We start from the raw sequence: 26,078 nt of genomic DNA, 5'->3' as shown, positions 1-26,078 counted from the left end.
GAATCAATTTGTTTGACTTGATTCGCTCATCTCTATTATATAGTTTGGGATTTCAGGGCACGTTTATCAAAGTTGTACACTAGTTTTCTGGCATGCAAAAGTCACAAAGTTTTGAGTAAACTGCATTTTGCACAAAAATTTGTGAATTTTCTGATCCTCTGCTGCTGTCTGCACACTGGGCAACTGGGTCAGACACATTTACAATAATTTACATCTAGAAAACTGGAGTAAGTAATATCTGACATCTACCACAACTCGTAGCTTACATAAGTTTCCGTTTTTGGCACGCAGGCAACTCGTGATTTATTAAGAGGCTTGCGCTTGGAAACGTTCCTTCCCAACAACTGCTTGCACGCCATTGGAGATGAAAACTGCCTTTACTTGCAGTGATCTTCTCCACAGTATGGGGATGAGTGATGGTTACTACGATTGCTAGTCCCCATACAGAGTCATTATTTTTGGGTGGCAGAGTTGGCTGCCCACAAACGATGCCTTAGGTCTCTGCATGAATGATTGTTTCACCCGATGAATGAGCCTTTCTCCGGTTCATCAGGTGATTGGCACACCTTTACATGGGCATATTATTGGGGACAAACGTTCGTCCCGGGCAGTGTAAAAAGGAACTTTACTCCAGTGGATTTTTCTAAGATTGATGTATTAATGGCTGTCTTCAGTAAATGTCCCCTATTGTGATCTCCTGCGAGGGATTTTCATAATTAATAGAGATAAGTCTCCATTTGATCTTTTCATCCCCCTTTATTTGCTTCTTTTGCAGTCATACAAACAGTATAGAGTACAGTATGAAATGAAAAGGAAACAAGTTGAAAGTGCCATTCATCCATTGGGCAAAGATGGAAAACTATCACTTGACCAGACGATGGTGAAGCAAGCATGGGAGAAGGTTTCTGCTAGGGTACGTTATACATTTTGTTGTCATCTCGTATCTTCATTTAAATTCTGTTGGTTCCTCTCACTTAATTCCTGTCTTCAGTACTTATGACCATGAGCTGAATATTGTTTAGAGCCCATCTAAGTAAAGAATACATGAGAAATGAGAAAGTAATGACCATTTTGGTTTAATTTCTAGATTTTTGACTGGCATGTACAGCTTGATAAATCTCTACCAGCTCCATTAGGAACCATTGGCTCCTGGTTATATCGAGCCGAAGTTGCACTCAGGGAAGATATTATTATGCAACAATCTCATGAAGAAACAGCAAATATGGTACATAGAAAACTAGAGCAACACAAGGTAAGGATGCAGACTGAAATACGTGTTTTATACAGTAAGCACCTGACGTGGTTTGGCAGTAGATATTGTAGCTTGCCTAAAAAAGAAAGTGTTATAGCGGTAGCAGATTTCACCCTGGTATTCAGTCGCTTGGTCTGCTAACATCTGCATAACCATAATAATCTCTCGCATTGCGTGGTCTTGGATTGGAAAAGTTTCTGACAGTACCTTATGTCCATGTGAAGAAAAGGATCAGGCGGTTGAAAACCAATTGCCCCATCATTATCGTCCTCCACTTCTGTCTTTGAGGGAGAGTCAGGAGGCACCCTACACATTAGATGGTGGACTGGTCCTGCAGAAATCAACAGGACTGGCTGGCACGTGTCTATCAACAGTTCTGACAATGCTAATCTGTCGACAGCACTAAGTAGGGACTGGGGAGAGTACAAACATACATTTTGTGGAGCAAGAGTGGTGAAAACTTTTGTTCTGCCAGATTCTGCTCCTTGGGAGTCACAGCATTAGTGGTCTTCTGGTTGGATGCTACAGATGTCACTCAAAGTAGAGCAGAGGGACTGTAAGGCCCCTTGCAGACGAGCGTGTCCGGATTAGGTCCAGATGCGTCCCGCTGCATTGCGGCAAACCCGCGCGAGTATGTACGCAATTGCGATCGTGTTCCGTTATTCAGTTTTTATCGCGCGCGTGATAAAAAACTGAATCTGGTACCCAGACCCGAACTTCTTCACTGAAGTTCAGGTTTGGGTTCAGTGTTGTATAGATGTAATTATTTTCCCTTATCGCGCGCGTGATAAAAAACTGAATCTGGTACCCAGACCAAAACTTCTTCACTGAAGTTCAGGTTTGGGTTCGGTGTTGTATAGATGTAATTATTTTCCCTTATAACATGGTTATAAGGGAAAATAATAGCATTCTTTTGAGGTCAATTGAGGGTTAAAAAAATAAATAAAATTAACTCACCTCCTCCAATTGATAGCGTAGCTGCCAGTCTCCTGTTCTTTCTTCAGGACCTGTCAAAGGACCTGTGGTGACGTCACTGAGCTCATCACATGGTCCATCACTGCGGTGATGAACCATGTGATTGGACCATGTGATGTGACGTCACTACAGGTCCTTTAGCCGGCAGCTCATAATTAAAGAAGTAAATAGAGACTGGCTGCTATGCGATCAAGAGGAGGAGGCGAGTAAATTTTTTATATTTTTTTAACCCTCAATTGACCTTCTACTAAGCATTCTGTATTAAAGAATGCTATTATTGTCCCTTATAACCATGTTATAAGGGAAAATAATACAGTGAATAGACTGTCATCTTAGCAACCATGCTTGAAAATCGCACCGCATCCGCATTTGCTTGCGGATGCTTACAATTTTCACGCAGCCCCATTCACTTCTATGGGGCCTGCGTTGCGGGGAAAATGCACAATATAGAGCATGCTGCGATTTTCACACAACGCATAAGTGATGCGTGAAAATCACCGCTCATGTGCACAGCCCCATAGAAGTGAATGGGTCTGGATTCAGTGCGTGTGCAATGCGGTCACCTCACGCATTGCACCCGCGTGGAAAACTCGCCCGTGTGAAAGGGGCCTAAAGCAGCTCAATGCAGAGAGCTCGACCACCATTGCATGTAAGGAACAGAATATGGCGGAATAAAAGTTTGTATTCTCACTAATGTTAAAACCTAAAGCTTCACAAAACATATGTTTGTTCTGCATTCTTCATCCCCTACCTAGTGGTGTCAGCAGTTTAGCATGGTCACAACTGCTGACAGACTCCCTTTAAGGCCCTTCTGGGTACTGTTAGAAACACCTTCATTACATATCTTGTTATCTTGTATTTCTTGTATTGATTTTCAGTTCAGTGATTCGGTCTTAAACATTTCCAGTTACAAGAGCGCTGTGGGAGTTAAAAATGACAGTTACAAATGTCGCTGTTTTTGCTGCAAAAGCCACGCAGGCATAAATGAGCAATATGAAAGTGTGCTAATATGCAGTAAAACATCGATCTACAAGAGTGGCCGTTCCCTGGTCAGTACACACACACACTCTATTATACACACCTAAACTCACTTTCCATAAATCAATATTATAGGCAGTATATGAAACTTTGTAGTGTATTTTATCTGAGAAAAATGCCTTTTTGTCCATTTATCAGACTCCTTTTCCTCCTATTCACCCTTCTTCCTAAACTAAATTTAGGAAATTTGACCCAAATGTACTGCTAATGTGATGTATGAAGAATATGTCACCAGAAAACAATCTCAGAATCAGTTAGATAAGTAAAAACCACTCCAACGTTATTACTACATAAATTGACACAAAATAGGCCTGGGCAGGAAGGTGAAAACTAGCTTGGGGTAGAAGGGGTTAAAGATCAGTTTGTGTGTGTATGTGTGTAGCAGTGTTGTATGTGTGTATATATGTTTAGCAAAGTTGTATGGGTGTAGCAAAGCTGTATGGGTGTAGCAGAGCTGTAAGTGTGTAGCAGAGCTGTATGTGCCGGTATGTAACGGAACTGTATGTGTGTAGTAGAGCATTATGTATGTGTAAACAAGCTGTGTGTGTAGCAGGGATGTGTACGTACATGTATAGCAGTGCTGTATCTGTGTTTAGCAGAGCTGTATCTGTATGGCAGTGCTGTGTGTGTATAGCAGAGCTGTAGATATAGAAAGTCAAATTGCAGCACTCGCCTGTGTATCGAGGCGGAGGCACGGATACAGCCAGGACGAAGACAACGTAAACTGCATAAAAAGTAGAAGGGTCCAGCTTCCGATAAAACAATATCCTTTATTTGAGGTAGAATCCATACAAAACAAGACAGGTGCAAAATCGACGTGTTTCAGATCTTACATTAGCGATCCTTACTCGTGATAACATATCATATCGTGAGTAAGGATCGCTAATGTAAGATCCGAAACGTGTCGATTTTGCACCTGTCTTGTTCTGTATGAATTTTACCGCATCAAATAAAGGATATCGTTTTATCGGAAGCTGGGCCCTTCTACTTTTTATAGCAGAGCTGTGTGTCTACCAGAACTGTGTGTGTGTGTCCCAGAAAAATACTTAAAAATAATGTAGCTGAACAAGAAGCATGGCAGCTCTAGAAAATAATCTAGCAGAAGAGAGCAAAAACAAGAGACACATTTATTTGGATATGTACTTTGAACAAAGTGAGCACACGCACCATGGCTGGTTGTTACAATGGCAAGCAGATGACATAGTAAGGGTAACAGGAGCAGACCTAAACTATTCCCCCCCTACAGTACATCCTAAAGTTACTGACCTTGACCCCTTCACTTCAGTAAACCACATTTCCTTAAAAGGGGACCTAGAAAATATTTTTTCTAATTTTCTTTCTAAATTTCTGTTCTCTAAAACTGGGGTGTGTCTTATAGTTTGGGTCGTCTTATAAAGCGAAAAATACGATAGTTATTCCTCATGTACACTCACGGGAGCTTATTGTAAAAAAATACCTAAAATGACAGGTACATTTTAAAGTGTGGGATGTTGTTAAAGGGAACCTGTCATTAGATTCATGGTGCCAGAACCGAAGACAGCGAGAAATCCCGACAGGGTCACTCACGGGACCTGCAGAGTTTCAGTGTTTTAGAAATTAACTGGGACTGGGGAGATGAGCCCTGTGTATGGCTTCTCCTCGCCCTGCTTGGCTTCAATGACACATCTTCCCTTATGCTCAACACAGGGAGAGAGATTTCAATCAGTCTGGGCATGGCGTGGAGAAGCTGCACCGTGGACTCTTCTCTCTGTGCCCTGTTCTCCTGCTTCCAGCGTCTGTACGCTGCGGCACTTCACAGTATTAGGAAGCCTGCAAAAGCACAGCTCACTGCAATAGGTTTAAAGGGATTACTTACAGCATTTGTCAAAAGATCAAAAAGTGCATGTTTCACTTGTGTAATTTTTCCTCTGTTTTCCTCCAACAATTTTTTTTTTTCATTGTTTAGATGCTGCACTTTTACAATGCGGCAGTAGTTAAACAAGTAAATAACACAGCGTCTAATGCAACCTTTCAGGTTGACGTCTAGTAGTTGTGGCTGTAGCACAGATGCTAAAATGTGGCCTTATTTTGGTAGTGTGGAACTGGCCTTAAAGGGGTTCGGATTAGCATTGCAGGAGTGCACGGCGTCATTGGTTGCTATAATGCTGTGCGCTCCTGCAATGCCAGTCCGGTATCTTACGGACCGTGTTCCACGGACGTCTCATGAGGCTTAACACATACTGATTTTGCTACGGATTTGGCGTGGAGATGCAGCCTAAAAATCTGCTCAGAAATAAACATAAAGTAAAATGTCATGTGTATGTAGCCTTAATGGAATTTGTGACCAGCGACTTCCCTATCAAACTGTTTGCATAGATACATAGCAGGATAAAACTTACCAGGAAAGATTAAAGGACCTTAACATGTATAGCTTGGAAGAAAGACGAGACAGAGGGGATATGATAGAAACTTTTAAATACATAAAGGGAATCAACTCGGTAAATGAGGAGAAAATATTTAAAAGAAGAAAAACTGCTACAAGAGGACATAGTTTTAAATTAGAGGGGCAAAAGTTTAAAAGTAATATCAGGAAGTGTTACTTTACTGAGAGAGTGGATGCATGGAATAGCCTTCCTGCAGAAGTGGTAGCTGCAAATACAGTGGAGGAGTTTAAGCATGCATGGGATAGGCATAAGGCCATTTTTCATGTAAGAAAGGGCAAGGGGCTGTTCATAGGATTCAGATATATTGGGCAGACTAGATGGGCCAAATGGTTCTTATCTGCCGACACATTCTATGTTTCTATGTTTCTATAGCTGTGGTTCACCTGATTAAAATGCTGTTTTTCTTTTGTTTATCCGAGGCTCCATTTCCAGAGTTATTATGCTTTTTCTTATTATGCAATTTAGGCCTTTGGTGCAATGAGGACATCACCATCACTCTTGTTGCACCCAAGCAGTGCTCCTTTCTATAGCCAGTCCCCACTCGCTGCTTTGCTACTGCAGGGCCTTATCAATCAAAGCAACCATGGAGGGGCTTGCCACAGAAAGAAGTGGAGCTTGGGTGCAACGAGAGCAATGTTGACACTCTCATTGCACCAGATTCCTAATTTGCATATTAAAAGTATCACAAATCAAGAATGGTGCCTCTGATCAACAAAAGAAAACAGCATTTTAATCAGGTGAACCACAGCTATGATAGGCAGGTCCCTGGTGGCAGATTGTGGATGTAGGCTTACTCAAATCCTTCTCTCTCTTCATGTAATCCCAGACAGACTCGATGATGTTGAGATCAGGACTCAGTGGAGGCCACATCATCACTTTTTAGGACTGCACTGGCGGTGGCGCCTCTACATAACTTTGGTGGATCCACTGCTGCTTCTACATGTAGGCCAGCTTCCTTGCTGTCTTACATTTAGACCATTTTCTACACCTAAAACAGGCCTAGAAAATGGTAAATGAGACGGCCCTGCCGCCCCGTCCCCTTCCCCGCCCACTTATTTAGACCTGGCATGAGCAGGAAAAGTTGCATATTGTGATGCAAGGAGCCTTGTGCTGCAATCTGCACCAGAAATACGCCTGATATAGGTATTTCTGGTTAATAAATGACCCCCCTTCCATAGTTCTTAATGACATTGGCTATATGTTTGGTGTTGTTCACCTGCTTCAGAATAAATTTAAACTGTATTAACATACATTTTAAAAGCATTCCTACACTGCGGCATTTCACATGACGTAGTGTGAACGTGGACACTGTTGTTTATTAGCCTATCGTGGTACTAGAAATCACGCTATATACAGGAAATGGGTCCTACTGTAGGTTGTAATGGAATAATGACCCAGAGACTAGAAAGAAGATGGCGGTGATATACTGTCTGTCTGTGTGCATTAATCAGGGGACACTGTAGGGTGAAATGTGTGACACATCCAGGAGATGTATAGCTTTAGAAGAACTGCCCGTATTCTACCCTCATGTAGTTACTATCATATAAAGAGGCACGCAGAGAATATCGTGCGAGAAAAGGTGTGCTCCAACGTATGCCATCCCAAGGAGGTATTACAGGCCAATAGGCAGTACTACTGAGCTGTATGTCATATAGCCTTGGTGATGGCAGTGTCAATGTATTCCATAATGTATACATAAAGATATTGAAAGTTACTATTTTCTTAATATGTTAGTAGGAACGTGCCACATTTTGAGCTATTAAAGGGCATCTGTGTTGGTCCCATGTTCTTATGTGCCCGGATTGCTGAGAAAAATTATGTTTTCATATATGCAAATGAGCCTCTAGGAGCAACAGGGGCGTTACCATTACACCTAGAGGCTCTGCTCTTTCTGCATCTGCTGCATCCTCTCCACTTTGATTGACAGGACCAGGCAGGTGTGATGATGCTTTCGCTGCCTGGACCAGGGCACAGCAGTTGCAGAGAGAGCAGAGCCTCTAGGTGTAATGGCAACACCCCCATTGCTCCTAGAGGCTCATTTGCATATATTAAATCATCATTTTTCTCAGCAATCCGGACACATATGAACATGGGACCAACACAGATGCTTTCAGCTGCAAAGCGCACATGTAACAGGTCAGCCAGTGTCATAGGTACAGATCTGCTGACAGATGCCCTTTAAATGAATTGCTGCTCTGATGCTGTGAAGGCAGACCCTTAGTGCACGTTAGTAAATTGTTCAGACTATAAAGGACTACATTTCTGGCACCTGGCAGCCTGAATGCAGTCAATAGACATCAGATCTATATTCAGGGAAACCCCTGAAAGTAAGAGGCAGTGCCAGTTCTGCATCTCTTTAGATGCCAGAATTCTCATCACTTCATCAGTTCACTGTACGTCTTCTCCTGGTCTGGACGGGATAGAATTGTATGGCGGTGTGACGGATAAAATACCCGAGCTCACAGATACTGAACAGTGACTCATCGCTGCAGCCTGGTGCTTCACATCTTTTTTCTGGTTGCACAGCCAAATCGTTTTCCGTCTTTTCATTACAATTTATGCATTTTTGTTTCTCATTTTCCAAATAGGACGTCCTTAAGAATCTGGATGGTTATAAAAAGGCTTTTCAGGAGATCCACCGCTCAGGATCTGTCAACGGAGTCCCGGTCCCTGTAGAGCAGCTCGAAGACATGGCAGAAAGGTAAAAAGAGAATTGCAGACATCCCCCCCCCCCCCTTATTAACATTGATTGCTCAAAATTGGACAGAATAAAAGGGATGGAGCCGGTGATGTGATCCTGAAGGAATCTGTATAGGGCAGTTCATTTATACATGTCCTGATCTGAATGATACAAGATTATAGACGTGCCACTTTACATCTGAGATATAGTGCAGGTTAGTTACCAAGGAGATCAGCAACTAATTCTGAGCCGGGCACCTGTGCCGCAGGATTATGTGGATTTCCTCACATTTTGTCAGATATCAGACGTTTTTGGAAGTCGGGTCGTATTTGAAAAGAGTGAAGGTTTTAGATTGAAAGTTGATTGATTTCTTTTTATGTCTAGTTGTGGAAGAGCGCAGTTTACTTAGAGGCTGTGAAGAACAGACCATTTCTGTTATTTGGAAGCTATTTTATAATCTGATTATAAACTATTTTATGGTACTTTACGTCATGTAACAGAGACTATACCTTTATGAATGATGGGAAGTTAGTAAGGTATTATGCTGAAAGTATTACAGACAGTGGGGGTCATCTATCAAACTGGTGTAAAGTAGAACTGGCTTAGTTGCCCATAGCAACCAATCAGATTCCACCTTTCATTTTTCACAGCTCCTTTGGAAAACTAGAGGAGGAATCTGATTGGTTGCTATGGGCAACTAGGACAGTTCTACTTTACACCAGTTTGATAAATGACCCCCAGTATTTTAGACAAAATGCGGACACTTGGACCAGCTAGAGCTCCCCAGTATGATACTTTTTTTGTAGGCCTCCACTCACATGAGCTGGTGACTTCTTCTACTATGAGTGCTAGCTATGGTCGTACTCTTACCAACCCCTAGTCACAGCTCCGGAAATAATTTGCATTAATAACCTGGATCGTTGCCCACTTCTACCAACTACAACCTGATAAATCAGACACCGTAGACCACCTATATGTTACCTGTGTATGCACTCGAACCAAAGAAGTCTCATATAGTCAGGATATAACAGAATATTTTCCAGCCCAAATTCAATGTGTTTCATGCTGACATGCTGCCCCTTTGTGTACTTTGTGTCAATCTGTTGGTGTAACACAGCCCCAGAAGACTTATGTCAGGGTATATATAAACATGGTGCCTTGAGTGGTTTATGGTCATCTTTTTATCATACGACTAGGTTTTCCTCTGTGCTCTTTTATGACACTCTTTATATTTCTTCAAAATGTATTGATTGGTGACTTTATGGCTACTTACGGTATATCTGGCAGCCTGTAGAAGTTCTGTCTACTGTAGATCAGTGTTGGATGTTGGAGCCAAAAGGCAGTAATATTGTATGACCCCTCTTTTGCCAAAATCTGTGTCCACTCTTCAAACTGGCCAATACTCGACTAGAACAAGCATAGAAAACATGAAAGACAGAAATATTCCTCCTTAAAAGTGGCCATTTTCAGTTTGTACCCTTTTGTTAGAGGTCCGGTATTTGTGCCGAGGTTTTCTGCCTACTTGCTGACACCTTCATTAGCAGTTACCTCTGTACAGACACTAAGAAGAAGTGTAGGCATTCATGTTGAGGGCATTTCTAGACTAATGGAAACTAAAGGAAGAAGATTTGTAGAGAACTCATTTAGTAAGTGGGCTGTTTATATGCTCCTTTCTATTCCTATAGAAATGTCTTCACTACAGAAAATCCTTCTAATAGGGTTCTTTAATAGATGCAAGAACTTCTTTCTTCTTAGTGTTAGGTGCCTATGTAGACGTGTGATTTTGCTGGGAGAAGCTGCATTTTTATGGTGACTGTTCAGATGAGTGACCATCTATGTAATGTAAGGATGGCTCACATCAACCAGAGGTAATGCTGCCCATACAGAGAGACCCTATTTTCTGCCTCATAGGATGATTGGGTCTTGAACAGGTATCACCCCACCTATGAGGTCCATTTGACCTAAAAGTTTGCTGGGACTGTAATATTGATGGCCTATCCTTAGGATGCCATTAATATCAGATCAGTGGGGGGGTCACTAGTGATCAGCTCATGGAGCGAGTAGCTGCTTTCCGGAACAGGCACTGGAACGGCACAGCTCTGTACACTGTCTAGTGGCAGTGAATGGTACTGCAGCACTGCTTTCATGGGAGCAGTGCTGAAGTACAGATCTGTGCCTGATAGAAGCAACGCAGCCAGTTCAATCAGCTGATCGATGGCAGTGTCCGCCATGATATTCATGATCTATGTTATGGATAGGGCGTCAGTTTTACAGTCCCAGAATACACCCTTGATAAGGAATATGGACTGGGGTTGTCTTCATAGGGCAGTACTGAACTACAAAAAAAAAAGATATAAACAAAAAAATATATAATAATAATAAAAATATATATCTGGAATCAATTCAGAGCCATTCTGCATGTTTTACATGAAAATGTTGAAGATATTTCCTGCAATTTAGCTCCATAGTCCTTAGTACATGTTCACATCTACGTTGGAGGCTCTGTTTAGGTCCTCAATCACAGAATTCTTTGAAAATAGCTGAGAAAAAAAGTCCTGCAGAATTTTTTCTCTGCTAAAAAAAGTTTTTACGAATGGAAGCTGAACGGATCCCATTATAGTCGTTGGGATGTTTGGCTCTGTTCCAATCTGTTGTGTGCTGAATCTGTTATTTTCGTTGTTCTGCTCCTATAACGAGGATAACAATGGAAATAATAGCACTGATGTGAATGTGCCCTTAGAAATGGGAGTTGTAGGGATTCATATTTGACAGAATTATACATTGTGTATAGTAAAACAAATGCTTGTTCTTTTCTGCAGATTCAGCTTCGTAGCCTCCTCCTCTCAGCTCCATATGATGAAGTTAGAATTCATGGAATTGAAGTATCGACTATTAGCACTTCTAGTGCTTGCAGAATCTAAGCTGAAGTCCTGGATCATAAAATATGGCAGAAGAGAATCTGTGGAGTTGCTGCTACAAAACTATATTGTAAGTAACATCTAATATTATCAAAAAATCTATTCTCAAAAATAGACCATTCCACATTTGCAACCTTCTTAGGCCTCATGCACACGACCGTATGTATTTTGCGATCCACAAAATATACGGATGACGTCTGTGTGCATTCTGTATTTTGCGGAACGGAACAGCTGGCCCCTAATAGAACAGTACTATCCTTGTCGGTAATGCGGACAATAATAGGACATGTTCTATTTTTTGGTGGAACGGAAATACGGACAAACGGAAGCGAAATGCACACGGAATACCTTCCTTTTTTTTTTTGCTGACCCATTGAAATGAATGGTTCCGTATAGGTTCCTAAAAAAACGTAAAGGACGCGAAAAGAAAATACATTTGTGTGGTTGAACATTTGGAATCTAATATCAGGGTCAACATTCACCCAAACATGTTACACCCGTGGAGAAAAAGACATACATGACACATCCACATGCTATGCATTGATCTATTGCTGTTAGGCATCATTTATAGAAAAATGATGCCGGGCTCTTTGATAACATTTTAATCAGATGCAGGTCTGCTACTGGTCAAGTAAAACCAGTCCCATTTGCCAGCTAGAAGAAATAACATGTGTAGGAGTTGAGTTTCTGCGCAGCGTGACAAAGCCTACATATTACTGCTGGGAGAAAGAAGATCAGTGTGCGGTTATTGTAAGTGCACTTAAGTGTCACTATAAATGTGCATCCGGAACAAGTGATGTATTTGCAATAGATTCAAAATAAATAGGATCCAAGGATTATGTTCTCAAAAGAATGAAGGAGAACGTGCGGGGGTGAGGAAGAGGAGGAAAGTAAGACTGAGTTTGCATACCGAGAATTATTTGATTTTTACTAGGTGATCTATGGCAGAAATCTGAGGCCGATAGTTGTCATGGGGCTATTCCTTGACTCTTGGGTGCAGAATTATTGAGAATGATGAGCCTCCTCTTTCTTCTCACGGATAGTCGTATGGACAAAAGCCTCTAGATTTTTTTCCATTAATTAGGGTTGTGGGGAACCCATTCATTTGCATCCAAGGTGGATTGAACACGTATTCAGGTGCTGATTCCGCACAGATTTATATGTGTATAATAGCATTTGATACGTTGTTCAGGACTGCACGGTGCTTAGGACCTTCATCTCTCTCTTCAGGACTTATACCATATCTTGTAGGTTTCACAAAATACAATTGTTTCTGAGATTGTCTATTTGGTAGTGCCAGTGCGAAGGATCATCCCAAAACCTTTTCTATGATACAGGCTAATATCCTAATATCCATGTTCTGCCACTGCAGTGTTTTTCATACCTGTCAGTTGCATTATCATACTGTGTCAGTGGAAAGTAGGACGCTTTCTATATCTTTCCCGGAAACGCCAGCCTACAGCATTTATTAAGGGTAATAAACCTATTGTCAAATAGCCAGGTATGAATTCTGCAGTGTGAACGGACAGTGCTATAGTGATTATATGCAAATCATAGAACTCTATATACTGTGTAACACATCACCATGGCAACACCTGCTGCAGAACCCATGACTACTCATCTTTGTATTTTAGAGAGCACTTTTCCTGTCATCTGCAGTGCATATTATAGTTGTTTTTAGTCTTTCAGTACTCAAAGTTCAAATCATTGCAATAAACAATAAGCGCTAAAATAAAATCTGGAGAAATTTTTTTAAAAACCTCTAAACGAGAATTGCAGCTTAGTTTTGTGAGTTTTGCAAGTTTAATACTCTAATATAGTCAGACTATGGTATTGCGTGCATGCGATAGCATGGAATAGCATGGAAGGGCAGACGTCACATATACTCTACTATATGTATATCATGTAAGTGGGTGCAAGGATGGTATGAGTCCAAGTTACTGCAGCCATCACATTAACCGGGGAACAGGACCTCGACATGGTGAACTCCTTTTTAATTTTCTTTTGGCTGCAGATCCAACTATTCCCAGGTTCCTCTTCTTCAATCCAAGAAGGCCGCATCCCTTCTCAGACCACCTGATGTCCACTGTGCATTTGGTAGCCCAATACACTTCCTCCTTGTCCAGTCTTGCTTTTGGATTGGTCAGGGCTTTTCATGTGAGCAGTGCTGGCCAATCCATGGGCTTGGGCTATCAAATGCACAGTGGGCATCAGGCAGTTTGAGAAGCGATGTGGCCATCTTTGATGGCCCAGAAGAGGACTGGGAATTGGTGTGTCTGCAGCCAAAAAAATGAAAAGGAGGTCACCATGTTAATGTTCTGTTTGTTCCCCAGTAAATGTGATTTTTTATTTATTTTTTACTTGGACTCATACTGCCCTTGTACCCACTTACATGGTATAAATATGGTAGAGTATATGTGACGTCTGCCGTTCCATGCTATCACATGCAGACAGTTCCACAGTCTGGATATATTAGAGTATTACATTGATGTCACATTGGTAGTACTATCACTGTGCACTACTTGTATTAATTAAATTCCATTTTTAAGAATAGCTACTATATTAGTTGAGTTGCCAGGTAATATTCAAGAGTGAGTACAGAGATGGGTATTCTGGGTGAGCCATTAACAAAATCCAGAGACTAATGCACAAAATTCTCTGAATGCAAATGGAGGAGGCTGTTCATGTCTGCATGGAAAATAAAAATAATTTAAAAGCTAGAAGAAAATAGGGGAGGGACATCTGATGTGCTCCTCTCTTATGTTGAAGGACATAGCACGTAGCCATAAAACAAAACTTAGGCCTCTTGCACACGAACGCTGTGTACCCATGGCCGTATTGCACTTAAATGGGTCTGCAGTCACGGAGATGCGGAACCAAAGCAGGGATCGGAGACCCACGGAAGCAGTGTTTCTGTCCGTGCCTCTGCCAAAAAAAAAAACTTGTTCAAGTTCAAGTTGAATGGGTCTCGATCCGTCCTGGCCGCCGCACGGACGTTGCCCGTGCATTGGAGACTGCAAATTGCGGTCCCCAATGCACGGAATGGATGTACAACGTTCCTGTGCAAGAGGCCTTAGACTGAGGCCTAAGTCCATCATGAGCACCTCCAGCAGGATACAACTAGCCTGAGGCCTAAGTCCATCATGAGCACCTTCAGCAGGATACAACTAGCCTGAGGCCTAAGTCCATCATGAGCACCTCCAGCAGGATATAACTAGCCTGAGGCCTAAGTCCATCATGAGCACCTCCAGCAGGATACAACTAGCCTGAAGCCTATGTCCATCATGAGCACCTCCAGCAGCATACAACTAGCCTGAGGCCTAAGTCCATCATGAGCACCTCCAGCAGGATACAACTAGCCCGAGGCCTAAGTCAATCATGAGCACCTCCAGCAGGATACAACTAGCCTGAAGCCTATGTCCATCATGAGCACCTCCAGCAGCATACAACTAGCCTGAGGCCTAAGTCCATCATGAGCACCTCCAGCATGATACAACTAGCCTGAAGCCTATGTTCATCATGAGCACCTCCAGCAGGATACAACTAGCCTGAGGCCTAAGTCCATCATGAGCACCTCCAGCAGCATACAACTAGCCTGAAGCCTATGTCCATCATGAGCACCTCCAGCAGTATACAACTAGCCTGAGGCCTAAGTCCATGATGAGCACCTCCAGCAGGATACAACTAGCCTGAAGCCTATGTCCATCATGAGCACCTACAGCAGGATACAACTAGCCTGAGGCCTAAGTCCATGATGAGCACCTCCAGCAGGATACAACTAGCCTGAAGCCTATGTCCATCATGAGCACCTACAGCAGGATACAACTAGCCTGAGGCCTATGTCCATCATGAGCACCTACAGCAGCACACAACTAGTCTGTGATTATTTTGGTCCTTTCTTATTTGGTCATATCCTCATTTACTCATTTTCTTGGACTTCCCGTTTCTCTCTCGCCCCTTACACTGCAAAAAATAAATAAATCCCTTTTCAGGATGATCACCAAATGCATGTGAATGCGGCAGCTGCACCACAATCTAGCCCATGTCTCTGCTGAAGTATTGTTAAATTGCTCCTGCATTTATATGCTTTTATTTTCTATCAAAAACCACAAGTAACAGATGGAGATATTGTAAATCAATGGCTCAAATTCAGCTGCATTCTACACTGCTGCAGTACATTGATAAAGGCATTTCCTATATACAGTACATACTGTAAAGTGTAGGTTCACCAAAGCTGATCTTTCTCTTTAAGCTTAAATTTTTTAGCGATTTTTATTTTATTTTTTATTATATATTATTAATATATTTATTTTCTTGTATAGCCACCAGCGACCTCGTTATCAAACCATTTACATAGACACATAGCTGTAGTTCTCCTGATTAAAACACTGTTTTTCTATCGATTTTTTGCTTTTTTTTTCAGTTGAGGCTCCATTCTTGAGTTATGATACTTTTGCTTAATATGCAAATTAGGTATTTGGTGCAATGAGGGCATCACCATTGCTCTTGTTTCACCCAAGGTCCATTCCTTTCTGTAGCCAGCCCCTCCCTTGCTGCTTTGCTAATCAAAGCAGCCATTGAGAGGCTGGTCACAGAAAGGAGCAGAGCTTGTTTGCAACAAGAGCAATGGTGACATCTTCTTTGCACCAAAGACCTAATTTGCATACTAAGAAAAAAGTATCATAACTCGGGAACAGAGGATCAGATCAACAGAAGAAATATGCCATTTGAATCCGGTGACCTACAGCTACGTGCCTATGTAAATAGTTGGATAAGAAGGTCACTGGTGACAGATTCACTTTAGTATTTTGCTTATATTTTGTCTTACAGACATTTATTGATGGCAATAGATTCTTTGACCAGTATGAATTTACCAGTCAGTCATTAAAGCAAGCTGCTGAGATGTATGTAAAAGCTGATGGATCAGGTAAGAATGTGAGGAACGTTTCATTCTTTAATGACTATAGGTAAAATAATTTTATTTTGTCCAAAAATGTATGCATTGATCATGTCTCAACTGCCATGATCGACTTTCTTTATATATTATTCTCCAAGCAGGTTAGTAGCTAGTATCCTCTATATCAGTGTTTCCCAACCAGTGTGCCTCCAGCTGTCAAATGCTGTCCGGACATGCTGGGAGATGTAGTTTTGCAACAGCTGGAGGCACACTGGTTGGGAAACACTGCTCTATATACAGTAAAATGTAGGGTCTCAAAATATATGACATGTTGGAAGGGGGAAAACCAAAGGCTTGACTGTGAAGTTTGATTACAAAAAACTCTAAAAATGTAAGAAACAAAACAAAATATGTGTATGTTTTCCTGTTTGTTATTTAGCTGAAGAGGCTGAGGTAGTGACTAAATTTTTGAACGAGACTACTATCCAGTGGAGAAATCTGTCCGTGGAGGTGAGAAGCGTCAGGAGCATGCTTGAAGAAGTCATTAACAACTGGGAGAAATACAGCAATACAGTCGGCAGTTTACAAGCCTGGCTGGAAGACGCGGAAAAGATGCTGGATCAGCCCGAACATGCCAAAAAGGTATGTGGATGGGAGCGGGTTTACAGTTCTCTGCAGGAGTTAATTCTGTGTTTCAAGTAAAACTCATAAGATCACCAAAGACCAATCAGCTGCACCAACAATGTGTTCCTTTTCCGTGGTTTACAAGATTTGTTTTTTTTCTTATGGATTTGATTGATTCTAATGATATTTGTGTAACCAGCTTCATCTTGGTCATGTATTCATAAAGTGATACTCTTTGCAGGAGCAAATTCCGGTGTTGTATGGTGATTTGTTCTTTTTCAGAGAGTCACTTTCTATTTTTCATGTATATATACTGTACAATTGGCTTCTCTAAGAACAGAGAGGTATTTCTAGCACTCTGATAATCAAATGATTCCATAACGGATACACAAAAACACAATTTAAAAGCCTGGTCGCCTCTTATGCGTTTCCGCTCTTATCAGTGTTACCCCACCATACACATACCAATCTGTCAGCAGATTTGTACCTATGAAACTGGCTGACCTGTTTCTGTTGGCAGCTGAAGGCATCTGTGTTGGTCCCATGTTCATATGTGTCCGCATTGCTGAAAAAAAATGATTTAGTATATGCAAATGAGCCTCTAGGAGCAATGGGGGCGTTGCTGTTACACCTAGAGGCTCTGTTCTCTCTGCAACTGCCACACCCTCTTTGATTGACAGGGACAGGCAGTGATCACAATCCTAGTGCAGAGGGCAACACCCCCATTGGGGCTCATTTGATTTGGGGCTCAGCCAGTTTCATAGGTACAAATGCTACAAACTGGTACAAACTGCTGGCAGATGCCCTTCAAGTATTTCCATTCTTTTTGTTCTGCCACCCTCATAGGTTGACGAGGTCAATAGCAACCACAGCATATAGGCCCCCCCGTCACTGTCGTCCCCCCGGAAATGCAGTTATGGGGGTGACGATGTGTTGCCATGGCAACTGGGGACCCAACAAAGGCCATGACTGTATGCCACAGGCAGGGCCTAATAAGCTGCCTGCCATTGTTACATTGCTATACCAGTGCATTATAAAAGTGGTGCCCCCGAGTGGGATAAAAAAAAAATCATTAACTAAAGCTTAGAAAAGTTTATAAAAAAAAAATATATATATTTTTCCATAAAAAATGGTTTTAATTTGTAGACACACTTGCCATGTTCACCACAACCCGCATAGTAAAGACAGTACGTTATTTAGAGAGAATGGAGATGGAGTGGGGATGTGCAAAGTGACAGAGGAGCTAGTATGGCTGCCGTTGGGAGGTGTCAGCAGCTTTCTATCCCGTGCTGTGATTTGCCTGGTTGAGAGTGTGCGGTGATTATGTTATTTGGATGTAACGTTACAGGGTATATTCACATGGTTTAACGTCCATGTAGGTTTCGTATCAAATTCTATGGCACTATGTTCATATGGCTGCAGATAATATCCAATACCCCTCAAGAAGGGACATGCCCCTTCTTGGTGCTGTTTCCACACATAAACCATGGTGGGTGTCCGCACACAGTTTAGCCCCAGCGGATCCATGGTATGCAAACTGCAAAACCACATCAGAGAGCCAAGGATCAGTCAGGATTTTTCTGACCTGTATTTTTGCCGTACGTACATATCCTAAGTCAAACTACATAGCCTATTATTATGTGTTAGTTGTCATGGAAACACAGAATAATGTATATAATTGTTTTGTTTCTGTCTTAGACTTTCTTTGCTGTAACATTACAAGGCAATGCATCGCTTTGTCATTTATATGGAGAATGCTTAGCCTTGTCTTTTGGCAGAAACAAATAATCTGCCTCGTGACAGTATGATTTAGGGTACTTTCACACTTGCGTTATTCTTTTCCGGCATAGACTTCCGTCAAAAGGGCTCTATGCCAGAAAATAACTGATCAGGCATATTCCAATGCATTCTGAATGGATAGAAATCCGTTCAGTTTGCATCAGTATGCCTTCCATTCAGTCACTGTCAGGCGTTTTGGCCGGACATAGTACCACAGCATGCGCAGACCGGGAAAACGGTGAAAAAGACTGCAAGACGTATCCGTCCATCCGCATGACAAGCGGAGAGACGGATCCGTTCTTGCAATGCATTTGTAGACCGATTCGCACCCGGATCCATCTACAAATGCTGTCAGTTGTCACACTGATCGGCGTATCCGGCAGGCAGCTCCGACGACGGAACTGCCTTCCGGATCACACTAACACTAGTGTGAAAGTACCCTTAGTCAGTCATGGATACCTAATTATTAAGTATTGGATCACTTTCTGTGAGCTAGGTAGGACAGCTGCTCAGTATCCGTGACTTCCTCCTATGTCGCAGAATCAGCCCTTCCATGCATCACATGTCGTGTCAATCATTTGAATGCCTGCAATGTAATACTAAAGTTCTTCTGCAGCAATTGTTTCAAGGGAGAAGTATGGTTGGCCGCAACATTCCATTGTGAGACAACCCCTTTAATGTACTTGTAATCACCATGCAGTATGAATTGTTCAAGTAGAGCTATATCCTATCCCTTTTTGCATAAAGGTGACCAGTTCAGCCATCAGTGTGTGGGTTGGGATTGCAGAGATGAGCAAATTTCTCACGATTTGACCCAAATTGAAAATGCTTAGATTGCCTGGAAAAGTGTGTATCTCTCTTCTTTCCCTCTCTCTGTCCCAAATCGAATCACACAAAATTTGTCATTTTATCACCTGTTTGAGAATAGAAATCTCCTGAATTTTGACTGAGCATGTCTAAATTCTTTTGGCTAAATTGCAGGCAGCCAAATTTTTTGCGCAGGTGTCAACATTCCTGGCACCCACTGGGAACTGACCTTTGACATCATCGAAATATCATGATTGATACTGGAAACTGTGCCAACTGAAATGCCTAATTCATGAGCTATTCATGAGCTGACTTACCAGATGACCTTCCTAAATCGTGGCCTCCACTTTACGGCACATTTCCTCTGAATATGCTTCGACAGGTTGCCCAGAACGGGGGTCATCTTCAATTAATACCCTACCCTATTTAAACTGCTTGGCCCAAAACTACTTGGTAGTAGGAAGCAGAATCATCACCATATACAGCAATCATCCTTTCATGGATTTCTTTAGGCTTCTTTTCTTCCTTTGTAAGGAATTTAGTCACAGAACAAAGCTCCAAATCCCTCACTTTCTTTGTAGACCCGCAGTGTACTGCACTTGCCATCCTGTCACTTCCAGTGCTTTCATCAGACTGAACTGCTACTGTGTGTGTTATATGTCCAGACATGTTTTTACCTGCACAGACAAGCTCAGCTCTCTAACACTGACAGAAGATAATTCATTGAACACCCCTCATAGATGTCTTCACCACACAGACTCTTCATTCATTCTTTCAGAGAAGGACTTTGTTACACACACGGCACAGTGTTATTGAATGGATTGTAATTGTAGTTTGTAAGGGGAAAGTCCCAAAGCTTTTTACCATAAAATAAACTAATGGCACTTGGTCAGAAGAGGACTTGCATACTACCAAGAGTCTTGTCTTCTCTGTCCAGAACTTCCCCTTACCTCTAGAGGGAATCTCAAGATTTAGAGCATCACAGACAATAGGTTAGATCTGATGTTTAGGGATCATACCTAAGTTCTGCCATGACACTTCCCTATTGTCTTGGTGCTCCAATGTAGGTATTACACCTTCTAGTAGTTGAATGGGTTGCCTAAAAGGGTTGTCTGCTCTAAATTAGGGAATATGGATGTAACCGAGTGGTAGAAGCTGATTGTTTGTCATTTCTGTGCTTTATGCAGTATTTCTGTCTATAGTAGATGCCCGACATCTTTGACTATTTTAAATGCTTTGTTTCCCATATAGGAGTTCTTTCGTCACTTGCCGCACATGATCCAGCAGCACACTACAATGAACGACTCTGGGAATTTCCTGATTGAGACTTGTGATGACACTGTGTCTAAAGACATCAAACAGCAGCTCCTGCTACTGAATGGTCGATGGAGAGAGCTTTTTGTGGAAGTGAAACATGTATGTTTTTTACTTTGTTTACACCTGCTCCAGCGAAAGCCACATTTATTACATAGTGTGATATAATAAGGTCAGGAAAAGGTTTTTGTAAAATGATCATTTTTCTATAGCAATGTGGGTCCAAAATAATGCAGGTGCAGTAGAAAAAGATCAGATCAAAATAGGCTGTCATTCTTTCCTGCTGGTGAGTAAAATAGCGCATTTTATAGATTTGTGAATATTGAGTGAATGTTTTGAAATTTGAATCAGATTTTATTGGGCTGAAACAATTTGACCTAAATCGAAAGTGCTCAGACTGGCCTGAAAAGTTGTGGGTGACATTCTGGGGTTGTATACCACTCATTTTAAGCTCTGTAACACCACACCAGCATTAGTAGTATTGAGGTGACAGTGATATATGGCTATGGGTAAACGCATGGCTGCTGGCGGTTAAAAACAAACTGCACCGTTTTGGGGGTAAATCACTGCCCATGTGTGTGTATGGGCACACACCTCCTGGGGTGATGTAATTCTACTTCATCGTCTTTCCGTCTTCTCATCTGAAGAATAACTGACACAATTTTGAGAAATTCGCCCGTATTGAATTAGAATCAATTTGCTCATCTCCATTTATGACAGGCAGGCCCTCCGATTTCTGCTGTCCATCTGCAGTTTTTCTTGCAGCGGATCCTTACGAAGATTAGCCTCATTGAATGGGATTAATCAGTTTGTGACTTCTCGCTGCGGCTTCTGCACAGAATTTGTGCAGATTCCATGTTAAGAAGTGACAGAGATTATGTGTCAAGAAGTTTTTCCTTGACGCACATTTCAAATCTGCATGCAGCAAAATCTGTGCCAAACAAACTATGTGACAGATTCCCAGTGTAAGCGATGGGGGATGGAGTACGAGCAGATTCCATGTGAAATTTCCACATCGTGAACATGCCCTAACTGTGGGGAGGTCACTGCTGTGCCAGTGGCTGTAGTCAAGTCTACATGATGAACAGAGACTAGTGAGGGACAAGGGAAACGTTGGCACAGGAGTGGCAGCCAACTGGTAAAGTCAGTATTACTCCTTTTGTAATTTTGTCATTGGCAGCAAATTTTGATGGGGTTGGATAACCGTTTCAGCCACCAGCCGATGTGACTCATCAAGTTGGAAATGATCATTAGAAGAACTGATCAGTACATGTCCATATTGAGACTTGTGCAGAATAAAACAATATCTGTTTCATAATGTTGCATCTTTATCTGTCAGAGGGTACTTTCTAGTTTAATCAGTTTTATCCACTATTAAAGAGGTCGGCCACTTTCTGACCACTGTTGACCAGTCTGTAGGTAAGATGACTATCTGGCTCTTACTAATATAGCCTTTGTTGATATTTTGTGCCTTTATTTCAGAAGCCACTTACCCCTGTTGGGGAGCTCTTCTGTGCTGTTGGCATCGAGGTCCTGTCCATAAGATGGCTGCTGATGAAGGATCATGTGGCTGGACACATCACTCCTTCTTTAAAATACACCGCACCTGCACTGAACTCTCAACAGTGACGTTTCAGACGTATTTGAATGGAGGAGACATCACATGGAGATGATTAGCCTGGTCACATGACCCTCCATCAGCAGCCATTTTATGGACAGGACCTCTGTGTGGACAGCACAAAAGACTTGGGAAACAAGGGGGCATAGCTTATGAAATATAGAAAATGGTGGAGAATATCAACAAAACCTATATTACGACGTGCCCTATAGGCATCTTACAAACACATTGGTCAACAGTAACCAGAAAGTGGCCAACCCCCTTAACGTTTAAAGGGAGTTAAACATGAGTCTTTTCATTTGAACATGCTGTAGATGTAATAGTTGTGCCAATGATACTGCTGGCGACAGTCAGTAAACATTTGATTCTTCTGTTCTGATATTATGCAGTATGCTCGAGCAGATGAATTTGAGCGTGCAAGGAAGGAATATGCAGATGGCTTGATAGCACTTGCAGCATTCGCAGAAGGAGGCAACGAGAGGATCTCCATCCCTTTGGAAGTGTCCTTTCTGAATGTTAAGATGTTCGTCCAAGATTTAGAGGCACGTATTTTGTATATTGTAAATGTTTTTTTTGTTGTAGATTTGTGTATATCCAGTGAGTTTGGATGAGCATTAAGCAAATATTCAGGTGTCTAGGGGTGAAACTTATCCATAGGTAATGGACAAAATGTTCTCAGGACAAGTCAAATTTCAGTTTCCCTGTTTGTCATATTGCCCATTAGATTAAAGATACAAAAGCCACTGTTTGCCATTCAGGAACCCTAGAGCCCTGATGTGCCATGAGATCGTATTTGGTAGAGATTCCCTGGAAGACAGCAACAGCGATCACTGCCACTTTTATAATAGGGATTGGGGGGATTGTAGAGATTCCTCAGTAGAAGAACGATTGGAAATTACTGACAACCATTTAAACTTATACATAAAGCTATGTCTACCTTTTCCTTATCTTGAATTTGGTTAAGGACTTGAATATCTCATGAATCAAATTCAGCATAATTCTAGCAGAACCCTTGACAAACCGGCCAATAAAACCAGTGGGTGGCTGCCTATAGAGACAAATAGGTCAGACAACCCATGACACTGTCACAAAATCATGTTTTATTTAGTTTTTTAAAGCTGATATTGCCATGCTATAAATCTTGAAATATGTTGAGCCCTGAAGAGCGAGGATGGAAGGCGCATATGGAAACCATGATTTGGCTTCTGCATTTCCCATCATCCAGTTGTATAAACATATTCTTCACAATATTTTCACAAAAACATATAGATTTTAAAATAATGACATACCTGTTGTACCAAAAATTTTCTTTTACAGGATATCAAACAGAAAATGCCTGTCATCGAAGCTCAGTATAAGTCCGTGACAAGAATGGCGCAGCTTCTCACTAAGGAGTCTCCTCAGTCTGAATCCTCTGAGATGTTGGCAGCTGTGTCCAGGATAAAGGACCAGCTCAACAAAGTCAGTAGCCAATATTACCATGAAACACAAGTCCAAGGGGGAGTTTTATCAAAACTAAGGACAACTGGCTTAGTTGTCCATAGCAAACAATCAGATTGATCATTTCAATTTTCCAAGAAGCCCTAAAAATGAAAGATGCAATCTGATTGGTTGCTATCGGCCAGTTTTTGTTGTACCAGTTTTGATAAATCTCCTCCTAAGAACATAGAAGACATTTCATGTTCCATTTCTCTCCAAATGGCTGTCTAGTCAGAAACATTGTGCAGCTTTTTGTTATACTTTTTGTTTCATGCGTTGTAGCCCTCCCATTTACAATAAGTGGATGTATTTCTGGAGCGTAATAATATTACAGGCTATAGCTACTAGAGAGGGGTCGTTAATCCAGGGAGTTGTTCTGATTACCTGATTGGAGTCAAGAAGGAATTTTTTTCCCGTAAAGTGGAGGAAATTGGCTTCTACCTCATAGTTTTTTGTTTGCCTTCCTCTGGATCAACTTGCAGGATAACAGGCCGAACAAATGTATTTTTTCAGCCTTATAAACTACTATGTGTTACTATGTATCAGTATAGGCAACTATCTGTGTGTAAGGCCTCTTTCACACTTGCGTTGTTAGGATCCGGCATGAAGTGCCCGCCGGATCCGTAACACCGCAAGTGAACTGAAAGCATTTGAAGACTGGTCAGTCTTCAAAATGCGTTCAGTGTTACTATGGCAGCCAGGACGCTATTAATGTCCTGGTTTCCATAGTAGTAGTGGGGAGCGGGGGAGCAGTATACTTACCGCCTGTGCGGCTCCCGGGGCGCTCCAGAATGACGTCAGAGTGCCCCATGCGCATGGATGACGTGATCCATGCGATCACGTCATCCATGCGCGTGGGGCGCCCTGACGTCACTCTGAAGCGCCCCGGGAGCCGCACGGATGGTAAGTATACTGCTCCCCCGCTCCCCACTACACTTTACCATGGCAAACAGGACTTTAGCGTCCTGGCAGCCATGGTAACCATTCAGAAAAAGCTAAACGTCGGATCCGGTAATGCGCCGAAACAACGTTTAGCTTAAGGCCGGATCCGGATAAATGCCTTTCAATGGGCATTAATTCCGGATCCGGCCTTGCGGCAAGTGTTCAGGATTTTTGGCCGGAGCAAAAAGCGCAGCATGCTGCGGTATTTTCTCCGGACAAAAAACGTTCCGGTCCTGAACTGAAGACATCCTGATGCATCCTGAACGGATTTCTCTCCATTCAGAATGCATTGGGATAATCCGACGACGGAACTCTATGCCGGAAAAGAAATATGCAAGTGTGAAAGATCCCTTAAATGGGTTATGTTATGATTAAAGTTATACACTATCCACAGAAAAGGGATATGTAACTGATCATTGTGAGTCTCACCACTGGAGCACCTGTTCCGAGAATGGGAGGTTGAGCATTTGTACTACCACTCCTTTCACTCTCTTTGGGACCACTGGAAATAGCTGAGTGTTATACTATCCTTAGAGAGGGAATAACTTTTACTTTAGCACAACCCCTTTAAAAATAGAAGCACAGTGCTCTTCTCTTCTTATGTGGACTGTTATCAGAATGCAAATGTGTGAGTAGGACTGGATCAGGATGAGATTCCAGCCTCTTGTAGTCAAGTATGTTCCCATTCTCTGCACAGGAAGGCGATGTCTTTAAAGAGGACCTTTCACCTCTCCTAACAATTCTGGAGCATCTATTCTTATGACTCTATGTTGTGCCATTCCTTTATTATTTCTACTAGAAGTTATTAATTAATTGCTTTTAGCCTTCAGTAAGGGTACAGGGAAGGGGGGGGGGGGGGGTATAACCAGTTGGGGGGTGTACCTGCACAGTCTGAAAATGCTAGGACTGATTGGATAGAGTCAGTCTGTGTAGGTACACCCCCAACTGGTTAGCTCCCCTCTGTACCCTTGTTCTGCCAGAATGCTATACCTTGGCAAAATGCTATACCCAGAAGTGACGTGGCCTCACCGGAAGTGCATTGCAATCAGCTGGAGAAGGGTGTGTGCAGCGCTGCGCAAGCGCACATCTACTGGTAAGTAAAAATTAAAGCACTCCAGCGGGAGAAGAGCGCGCCCACTTAATGCGCATGCACGAATCCGGCCGGGACACACTGCACGCATTCTTCTAAGGTATAGGTATCTGCTAAGGTATAGTATTCTGTCAGGCCATGGGCTCTTCAGAAATATTGCCTGCCAGAGTACTATACCTTATCAGAATGCGCGCAGTGTGTCCCGGCCAGTTTCGTGCATGCGCATTAAGTGGGTGCGCCTC

General features: G+C 42.1%; 1 protein-coding gene across 17 annotated transcripts in view; it reads left to right on the top strand.

Moving 5' to 3' along the window:
- Positions 1–26,078, top strand: part of SYNE1 (spectrin repeat containing nuclear envelope protein 1) — a 451,533-nt gene that overhangs the window by 147,292 nt on the left and 278,163 nt on the right. For all 17 annotated transcript variants that reach the window (XM_044288568.1, XM_044288579.1, XM_044288581.1 and 14 more), the window contains 9 exons: positions 776–913; positions 1,088–1,252; positions 8,277–8,389; positions 11,188–11,356; positions 16,117–16,213; positions 16,623–16,825; positions 20,645–20,809; positions 22,715–22,867; positions 23,643–23,786. In XM_044288568.1, coding sequence (XP_044144503.1) covers positions 776–913; positions 1,088–1,252; positions 8,277–8,389; positions 11,188–11,356; positions 16,117–16,213; positions 16,623–16,825; positions 20,645–20,809; positions 22,715–22,867; positions 23,643–23,786 — 1,347 coding nt within the window. The remainder of the gene's footprint in view (positions 1–775; positions 914–1,087; positions 1,253–8,276; positions 8,390–11,187; positions 11,357–16,116; positions 16,214–16,622; positions 16,826–20,644; positions 20,810–22,714; positions 22,868–23,642; positions 23,787–26,078) is intronic.

The sequence above is a fragment of the Bufo gargarizans genome, chromosome 4 (genome assembly GCF_014858855.1).
Source record: "Bufo gargarizans isolate SCDJY-AF-19 chromosome 4, ASM1485885v1, whole genome shotgun sequence".
In the NCBI taxonomy this organism is placed as follows: Eukaryota; Metazoa; Chordata; class Amphibia; order Anura; family Bufonidae; genus Bufo; species Bufo gargarizans.
This window is presented reverse-complemented; position numbering and strand designations above follow the sequence as displayed.